Source organism: Solanum tuberosum, unplaced genomic scaffold (genome assembly GCF_000226075.1).
Source record: "Solanum tuberosum cultivar DM 1-3 516 R44 unplaced genomic scaffold, SolTub_3.0 scf00069, whole genome shotgun sequence".
Lineage (NCBI taxonomy): Eukaryota > Viridiplantae > Streptophyta > Magnoliopsida > Solanales > Solanaceae > Solanum > Solanum tuberosum.
The window spans coordinates 331,915-341,130 of NW_006238995.1; the positions used below are offsets into that span (position 1 = coordinate 331,915).

General features: G+C 36.7%; 2 protein-coding genes across 2 annotated transcripts; one reads left to right on the forward strand and one right to left on the reverse strand.

Annotated features, from left to right (window-relative positions):
• The first annotated feature begins 13 nt into the window (after positions 1-13).
• Positions 14-2,411, forward strand: LOC102591878 (protein transport protein Sec61 subunit beta-like). The gene is made up of 2 exons (XM_006345461.2): positions 14-114; positions 1,920-2,411. The coding sequence occupies exon 2, from the start codon at positions 1,929-1,931 to the stop codon at positions 2,181-2,183; it is 255 nt and encodes an 84-aa protein (XP_006345523.1). The 5' UTR covers positions 14-114; positions 1,920-1,928; the 3' UTR covers positions 2,184-2,411.
• A 389-nt stretch (positions 2,412-2,800) lies between these two features.
• On the reverse strand, positions 2,801-7,281 carry LOC102592554 (serine-rich adhesin for platelets-like). The gene is made up of 4 exons (XM_006345463.2): positions 6,971-7,281; positions 6,606-6,830; positions 3,736-4,208; positions 2,801-3,628 (listed from the first exon to the last, which is right to left on the reverse strand). Exons 1-4 carry the CDS (start codon positions 7,170-7,172, stop codon positions 3,107-3,109), a joined length of 1,422 nt encoding a protein of 473 aa, XP_006345525.1. The 5' UTR covers positions 7,173-7,281; the 3' UTR covers positions 2,801-3,106.
• Positions 7,282-9,216: the final 1,935 nt, after the last annotated feature.

A 9,216-nucleotide genomic window follows, 5' to 3' on the forward strand; every position in this document is an offset into this window, starting at 1 on the left:
ATAAATCAAAGCTTTAAAGTCCAACTCCAATTAAACAAACGGGTCAAAAAAATTCTAATCCATTTTCCTTCCAGATCGGAGAATCCATTTTCCCTAATTCTCAGCATTCTTAAGGTATTTTTCTCCTCTTCTAACTTTTTATTTGATGAATTTTTTTCCATCTTTTGTATGAATTTGTCTTCTTATCTGCAGATGTAATTAGATTTGTACCGATTTTTGCTTGTGAAATTTTTAAATTTTTATTGGAGCAAGTTTATGTAATTGATTTGTTAACAAAAAGTGAATTTCGCATGTTTTGAGATCTGAAATCGGAATGATCTAAACTTTTGAGTTTTGAATTGTGTTGATGTTCTATGATCTAATGGCGTTGACATTTGTTCTTTCGGGTCGGGTAGGGTTTTGTTCAGATTTAACAAGTTTTCGGAATTTTTTGAAACCGCGATGTGAATTTATGGTGATGATTTGCAAATTGTGCAATGATTCTACATGTAAGTTTAATTTAAATTCAAACATTTTGTGATTCTATTCGGGATTCGTTGGCTAGTTAGTGTAGTTGGTGGTATATCAAGTAGTGGTGGATCCAGGATTCTCATGAAAGGGTTTGAAAAATTAAAATGCAATGATTTGAACTTGGAACAGAACCTGGATCAATCTTTAGTTTTGTATATATACTTAAAAGGATAGAAATTTACCTTATATAAATGTTATATTTTTTTGTTGGGGCGTTTGGATGAACACGCTCAGCCTCCTTTAGATCCGCCCCTGATATCAAGCACTTGCTCGAATATAGCTGTTGTTTCCCCTTTCAATGAGAATTTCTCTTAAAACTGGATGCACTGTATTTGAGTTGTACCAGTCTTATAAAGGTAGTTAGCAATTCTAGGCTGAAGGTGCAGTATAGCAGTTAGCATGGGCGAGAATGATGAATAAACGATACATCATTTTTTTTATATGTATGTCTTGAAAATATATTCAAATGAACTTATACTAAATGGAGGTTCATAAGCTTAAGTGTTTTGGAAAATAGATGAATGGGGCAGGCACCCTCGTGTTGCAATTGTATGGTTTAGTTTGATATTAGCGAAAACTTGTTATTTGCTTTGATGGGGTGGTGAGGGTGGTTTGAACAAGTGTGGACATATTTAGGATTCACGATCTCTTTTCACTTAGAGTGGCATACAATTTAGTGAAGAGGTTTCAACAAGTGAAATGAGTAGAAGTGGTGCGGTTTGACCTAGAAGGACATGCAAAAAGAAATGAAGCACTTTAGGGAGGGCTAAAAAATGGAAATAAAATAGAACGAGTGTTAAGAGTCTCCTTATTTCTTTGCAAGTAGTCTGATTCTCCTGAGCATTTATGTATCAGCTTTTACCCTGGCCCAATCATGTCTTTTGTAAATGTTCCTTTTCTTTGTACGTCTCAATGTTGCATGATAATGTTGAATAATTAATGTTTAGTAGTACCACCTCCCACTTGTGGAATTACATAGGTATGTTGTTCTATAGTTTGTAATTCCTAAAGATCTGTAGCAAGTGAATAATTCAAAATTCTGCTATTTCACATTTTGTTTAATGTTGTCTGACTAATGTCTTAAATAATACCCCGTTTGTTCCAATCGTGTAGCCTAATTTGACTTTGATGGTTGAGTTGATTGCAAATTTTGACTGGTAGTTGATGTACCTTTCTGAGAGTTTAGAGGTTGTGATGCATAAATATAGGAAGAGATATATTAATGCCATACTGTTATGCATTGTTGAAATGGCTGGATGCAATAGTTACAGTGTTCACTTTAGTTGATCAATTCCGTTATTGATTGTATGTTGTTTACCATCTTTAAAATGTTCACTGTGTTTGAGGACTTGCAAAAGATTTCTGTGATTCTTCCCACTGGAGATTTTCTATTTAATACATTGAAACAGTGACTAGAAATGGCTTTGGGTGGAGGTGGACCACAAAGGGGGACTGCAGCAGCAGCAGCTGCTAACCTACGTAGAAGGAAGACCGGAGGAGCAGGTGGAGCTGCAGGAGGAGCAGGTGGTACCATGCTCCAATTCTACACTGATGATTCCCCTGGACTCAAGATATCCCCCAATGTTGTGCTTGTGATGAGTATTGGCTTCATAGCCTTTGTTGCGATCCTTCACGTCATGGGTAAGCTCTACTTTGTCCGCAGAGAGGGCTAGAGACATTCAGATATCTCGTTGCTGAGTTGGGAAATTTTTGTTGGGCATCAGCTTTCTTCTTTGAAGGAAAAACTGACATTGTAGCTTTGTTTTCTTGTTTGTTTGTCTATGCAATGAAAGTTTATAGAAAGTTTTCTAGTTATGAGTTGAATGTTTCTTGTGCTACCTATGTTCCAACGTCTTCTAATGAACAAGAAGGTGCCAAATTCTAGTTTCTTAGACCGTGAATGGAAATCATGATGCAATTATATCTATAACAGAAATGATTCTGCTTGGCTCGCTGTATGCTTACGTCCACTGCTCGCTATTAACTTTGGAATTAGACAAGAAGAAAAAATGTATGCTCCCATTTTATACCTCACTTCTGACTTTTTAGTGCCAATATTACTTCAAAAAAAAAATTAAAATAAGAGAACAAATTGGTAACTACTTACTAAATAATATACTATCTTAGCTGATTATTTAAAATGTAATTATGAGGTATTGAAAAATTATCACCAAAATTAACTGCAGAGTCGAACTCGAGCACGAAAATTGGTTACCTAGGGAATATCCCCAGCTTAATAAGCCTCTTTTTCTGGTTCGCCTCTCAAAAACTTCAAGGCACACTGCACAGATAAAAGTAACGAGTTCGTAACACCTTATAATATATATATACTGCAGAGTTTTGATGTTAGCACTTAGCACATTCATATATACTCTATTAACACCACCAAAAACTTCCATGGAGCAGCCAAACATACTAGTTCAGAGATAAAGAGTAGCCAGACAAGTTGCATTCGCATAACCATAGGTAAAATAGAAAGAGCTTCACGCGAATCTCCGGGGATCTTTTCTTTCTTCAGCACTTACGTCAACAACACATTTATGACCAAAATCTCGTAAAACTTGCTCCTTCAGTCATATCTCAAGCTTACTTGTGATTAGCACCCACCGTCACTTTCCTCTGATGAGAATTCTTGGTCATCAGCTTCAGGAGGGAGAATGTACATCTCAAGGCCATAGGTCTCGGGTTCAAATGTGGGATCTTTAGCCTTGATCTTCTCTATGGCCAGCTTCACCCCATTTCCCATGTAAGGAGCAGCATACTCCATGAGTTCCTGTCTGTACAAGGAGGAAGCCTTGTATCTCTGGATGGCAGCAGGACCAGCCTCCTCCAATTCCCTTCTCAGCTCGGAGATAGTCTGGTGAAGGAACGTCTGGACCAGTAAAATGGAGTCCTTCTCACCAGTTAGAGCAGTTATCTTGTTTGCAGCCCCAGCCAACTCATGCTCAAGACTCTCCTTCTCCTTCTTAGAGTCCTCGAGCTTTCGACTGGCTTTTGCCAACTTATCTTTCAAAGAAGAGGTCATCTTTTCCATTTCATCCCTCACTTTTGCCTCCTCATCATACTTGTCAGTGACTACTAGAAGGCGTTCTGACAGAAGACAAAAATAGTTGATGCCCTACAAAAGGGAGAAAAAGAGGTCAAGAAAGGAAACAGAAGAGAAAAGAAACAAAGGTGAAAGGAGAGGCTAACTTCATTAAGAAAAGAAAAGAGAGAGAAACTAACCTCGTAGAAGTGACGAAGCCCCTCTTCAGTGACCTCTTGATCCGTCTTGTTATTCACGACAACCCGTTCCCACATTCCGATTGTTGAGTCCAGAAGATCGACAGGTGGAAGGTAAGGTTGCTCCTCCTCAACAGGCTGCGAGCTTGGAAGCAATGAGCTGCCTGACTTTGAGTCCATCGGGAATGAAGGAGTGGAGATTGAAGGGGCACCGCTAATGGGAACACTGCACGGCTTGGACTCCCCATATTTCTGTTCAGTAGTAGCAGCAGGTATATGAGCAGCATCACCAACAGGCTTGCTTGAGCTTTTAGTTTCAAATTCCATTGCTCCATAGGCACAAGGCTGAGCGACTGAAACATGCTTTTCATTTTGCCCTCTGCCTTGGGCTTGGCGGGACAGAAGCTTCTCACATTGTCTTGCCAAAATTGCAGCAACCTCATCCTGCTCGGGGGAACAACTAGCAGGGACAGTTACTGCAAGCAAACAAACAAAAAAGGTCAGCAACATGAAAGGTTGGAAAGTAATAATTTCACTTAGTTGACTTAAAAGACAAATGTGATCGTAGGAGAGCGTAAACATCAGCTCCACCAGCAAAGAAATGCACTCTATCAGCTGCAAACCATGATCAATGTTATCTGCTCTACACTTGGCAACCCATCAGCTAGAACTTGATCATGTTCCTAAGGGCTGAGGTGAGCTAGGGCTCAAGATTCACTCCTGCCAGCTCATTGAGGTAGGTAGGCCACTCCCCAGGTAACGGATAAAACAAAAAATTTCCTCACTAGCTGTGAATTGCAATAGCACTTGAGAATATTTTATGAGATGTGATAACCAACCAAGATAATTCAAAAGGTACTTGGCAAAAATAAACTCGAAAAGAAACACATACTTCCTGCCTATGATCCTACAGAAAACTCTATGGAAAAGAAAACTCATGACATTGCTCAAATAGCTCAATGGCTAGCAGATGAAAAGAAAAACTGAGACTGAGCTAATGCAATTGAGGTAAACTACATATCGTCTTCACAAACTCTGTTAGCCCTATCATTGCTTTGGGGTATACTTGCCCAAGATGGAAAATATACCTCTAATTTCTTCAAAAGTCAAAGTCCAAGAATACCTACAAGAACTGTCATGTCCTAATCTATTGTTAACCAAATTGAATGACAGTAGTCCAAACAGGGGGAGAAGTCAGTATCTACAGCATGGGGCAGATGCTTTTAGATTCTGAGTCTGGTATGGAGTTTGAAGATAATATTCTACATGAAAAAAATCATGTCATCTTGCAACCATCTGAGAATACACAAAGTCAAGCAAAGGAAAAGATGAAGAAGCAAACTTGTCAGAAGCCAGGAAACAGAGGCTCAAACAGATGATGGAACAATCACAAACACGTAAAGCAGCAAAAGAAATGAGTAAAATGAAGAGAACTGCAGAATTGAACAAAGAAGCTTAAACCTTACCTTTAGCTGATAGATATAGACAGATGAGAAAAAGAAAAGTGTAAAATCAAATGGAATAAAGGTAAGCAGAAAACACAGAAGGAGGAAGCTGGAAGTTGCATGCACAAGACAAAAAATTCTCCCAGAGAAACCAAGGAAGCAGGTGCTCAATGTTGTTTTGAGGAGAGAATGTATCGCCAAAAAGGAAGCAATGTATCCCCCTTATTTTGCGGCCAACACACGTCACATGTCATAAAAATAAATGAGCACCACGTTGACTTGCTTAACATTCTACCATGAACAAATCCAAGCTTATAAAGTTAGGAGAACATCTGATAGTAATAATGGATAGAGTGAGCTATCTCATATACAAGTCCTACCCAAAGATGGATAGTAGGTCATGAATAACTTCTTTTTTTAATAAGACAGTGGTTCATTGATGAAAGCTACCGAGTATCGATAAGATGGCAAAACATAGCTTTGGGCAACAGGTAACAATTTACGAATAACAAATAGTATAGACAGAAGCAAAGACTCATAACTGGAGAACACACTCTTTTAAAAGGAACTCTTCTTACCATCTCCTCCAATTACTCTCTCAAATTCATCCCTACTAATGCCAAGTCTAATTTAGGCATTGAAGAATAACCCTTAATATTGCTGGGATCTCATTGCAATTTTTTCTCCCATTTTCCCAGGCAATGAGGCCATCTCAAAGCAACATTTTACAGCTCATTCTTTCTGACCTACAAGCTAACTAACTGTTTCGACCAAATCTACTTTATAGCCACGGCAGTTTTGCTAACAGCTCCATTTCAACATAGCAATGATGCATGGGGCCACAGCTGCAGTAATCAGAGGACGACAAAATGGCAGGTAAGGCTACAGCCTCTTTTAACAACGGTGATGTGACAGGGAGTGAGATGAACAACATAAGTAGTCACATTCTTTTACATTACTTTCCTATTTTCATTTTGTACCTTTCTCTACCTCAGTAATCTGTTCCTCATCAAACAGGAACTGTAGATCATTGGACAGTGGCTCACTGGCTCCCTCTTATTCCGAGCATGACGGTAACAAAAGAATCTAAACATTCCAGCAAACAAAGCAAAACTACTAAAATAATTGGAAGAGAAACTTGTACTCAATTTTACCCCAAATACATTTCCATAAAGTGATATCCATACTGAGCAATCAGAAAACTGAACAGCAACGCTAGAATGAAGCAACAGAATTAGAAACCACCACCAGGGGACATAGACTGCTATTGAAATCAAAAGAACTACCGTGAATTGAATTTCACTTCCTAACAGATAATGTCAGTCATAATAAACCAATCATGGAGCAAACTTTCATTTACACGATCATAGCTATACGAGGCACATAGCTTAAACATTGAACATAAAAAAAAAATGGAGAAAAAATTACCAAATCCCGGTGCTGAGACGGTTGATTGTGGTGGTGAAGAAGTTGATACAGATGTTTTTCCAGAGAGAGAAGACGTTGAAGTGGCTGATACCGTAGTTGTAATTTCCGAAACCGAAGACGGTGAAGTGACTGATGATAGTGAATCCGAAAAACAATTGTTTGTAGTAGTCGGTCCTAAAGATGACGAAATCACAGTTGATGAGCTCGCCTTCGAAAACCAAGGCACTGCATAAACAAAAATATGAGTTAGTACTAAGTAGTAGTAGAATCGCAAGGTTTTTCAGATACCGAACAGACTATTGACGATGGCGCTGAATAAAAAACTGAAAAGTGTGACAGTTATAGGAAGGCGCAGTACAACTTACAAGTAGAGTTATCAGTTGAAACGAAACTAGTTCCGAGCAACCACGAAGGAACTGTAGGCAATAGCCCAGGAACCCTATCGCCGGCAACCGGCGACGAAGAGCCGGAATCAGTAGATGAAAATCCGAACTTCATTGGAGAAGAAGGGGTGATGGGATTAAAATTTGAAAATGAAAATGGTGAAGAAGCATTTTGCCTTTCCATATTGTTTTCTTATTACTGACATTAATGCTGCGTGTTCACCTTACTTTTCGCCCAGGGGAGTGGAAAGGTTGAAGAATGGACGGAAAATGACAAATTTTTAGTTCCTTATGTGGGAAGATTGGTGTAAAATAGACTTTCTCATTTTTAGTACATTGTTTAGGCATAATACATAAACATGACCCTTAACTTGACTTCAATTGACAATTATGATCTTTAATTTTGGATGTGCACAAGTAGGCACTTAAATTTGTATAAAATTAAACAAATAGACACATTCATTTTACCTGGCATCCTACATGACAATTTTATATTTTATGTGGCATCCTACGTGTATTATGTCATGTAGGACACATGTGTCTACTTATTTAATTTTATGTAAGTTTAAGCGTCTACTTGTGCACACTCAAAATTGGAGGACATAATTATCCGTTGAAGCCAAGTTAAGGATCATGTTTATATATTATGTCTTTTTATTTATATGTCCTTTTTTATTTTACAAGACATTATTTTATTTATTTCACCTTTAAAAATATATATTTGTCCAACATAGAAAAATGAAGTAATTGTCATTTCATAGATCAAATTAGTTAATCAAAATAAATTAATTTATGTTCATTTGTTGAAAGTTTGATTTCAAGAGAATACTAAATAAGAGTATAATGGTAAACTTACCTAATTTCTTAAGAAACATAAAATTTAAAATCATGACATATAAATAGAAACACAAGGAATAATAAATTCAACAAATTTAATATTAATGTTGATAAGTAAAAATTAAGTGTATTATTACGAATATATTAAATTTCATTTAGTATGTCTATAATTTTTGAAAAGCCTTGTAATAACTTGTTAAAGCTTGCAATTAAATATGGGTCGTTTGGTAAAGTGTATAAAAATAATGTTGAATAGAGTATATTATAATGTTTGCATTTGTAATGATTGTATTAGCTATGTTTGCATAAATTATACATAGATAATTTTTATATATTGTTTGGTTTGGTGTGTTCGAAAATCACATGCATTGCATAAAAATATAAATTTTAAATATCCTCCATAATTATAGTGGAAAAGATATAAAAAGTGTTTTGAGGGGAAAATTGAGTTTTTAATCATGCTAATGCATGCATTAAATCTCTTGCATTACTAATTGGACACCCTTCGTCGGAAAAAATATTGTATATACAAATAAAATGATATACAAAATGATTAAATAACATATTTTGGATACCCTTAATATAACAAAAGTTGTTATAGCCCAACGGTTTCACCTCCTTGGAATGAGGAAATGCTTGTGTGTTCGAATTTCACTAGTTCTACTTTTTTAAAAGAGCTTTTGTTGTGTTTTTTTTGGACACCCTTTGTGAATAGTTCTACTTTTTTAAAAGAGCTTTTGTTATGTTATTTTTGGACACCCTTTGTGAAATTTCTGACTCCGTCATTGATCAATTGTATGAGTAATACATACCTTAATATACAATAGAGTGTATTAATTATACATAAATTAAAAAAATGTGTCAAACAAGATATTATTATACACAAAATTAATACATGCACTATTTTTGCTAATACACTCTAATATACGACGCCATAGAATGCAAACAAGACATGTAGCGAGCATGCATTCATGACATAAGGCACATGGCAACCGTACAAAAGGGACACTTGGCATTAAGCTTGTAAGTGGGCTGGGTCAGGTCAGTCTGGCCCATTAAAAAAAAGATGAACTTTCACATATAGTCACTCAAAAATAGCCTAATTACTCTTCATAGCTATAGTTTAATAATTACAATTCGTAGCTATATGTTATAGGGAGGAGAGAGACGAGCGATACTGAGAGAGAGAGGAGAGAGGCGAGAGAGAGGGAAAAGAGTGGGAGAAAGGTGAATTGTATATGTATATCAGTTAGATAATTGTATATTATACATATGTATTTGTATATTCTGGCGAATTATACATATGCAAACGTGGCTAATTATACAAACTCAAAGTCAGCCCGCATAATTAATGTATAATGTTAGTCGTGAGTGGTAATTATAGCAAACTA

What these genes read in the sequence shown, in the direction of transcription:
- LOC102592554 (XM_006345463.2), bottom strand. Translation starts at nt 7,172, where the DNA reads ATGGAAAGGCAAAATGCTTCTTCACCATTTTCATTTTCAAATTTTAAT. An exon ending in CGTCTCAGCACCGGGATTTG is followed by an intron (nt 4,209 to 6,605) that starts GTAATTTTTTCT and finishes GTTTGCTTGCAG; the next exon opens with TAACTGTCCCTGCTAGTTGT. An exon ending in GGCTTCGTCACTTCTACGAG is followed by an intron (nt 3,629 to 3,735) that starts GTTAGTTTCTCT and finishes TCCCTTTTGTAG; the next exon opens with GGCATCAACTATTTTTGTCT.
- LOC102591878 (XM_006345461.2), top strand. Translation starts at nt 1,929, where the DNA reads ATGGCTTTGGGTGGAGGTGGACCACAAAGGGGGACTGCAGCAGCAGCA.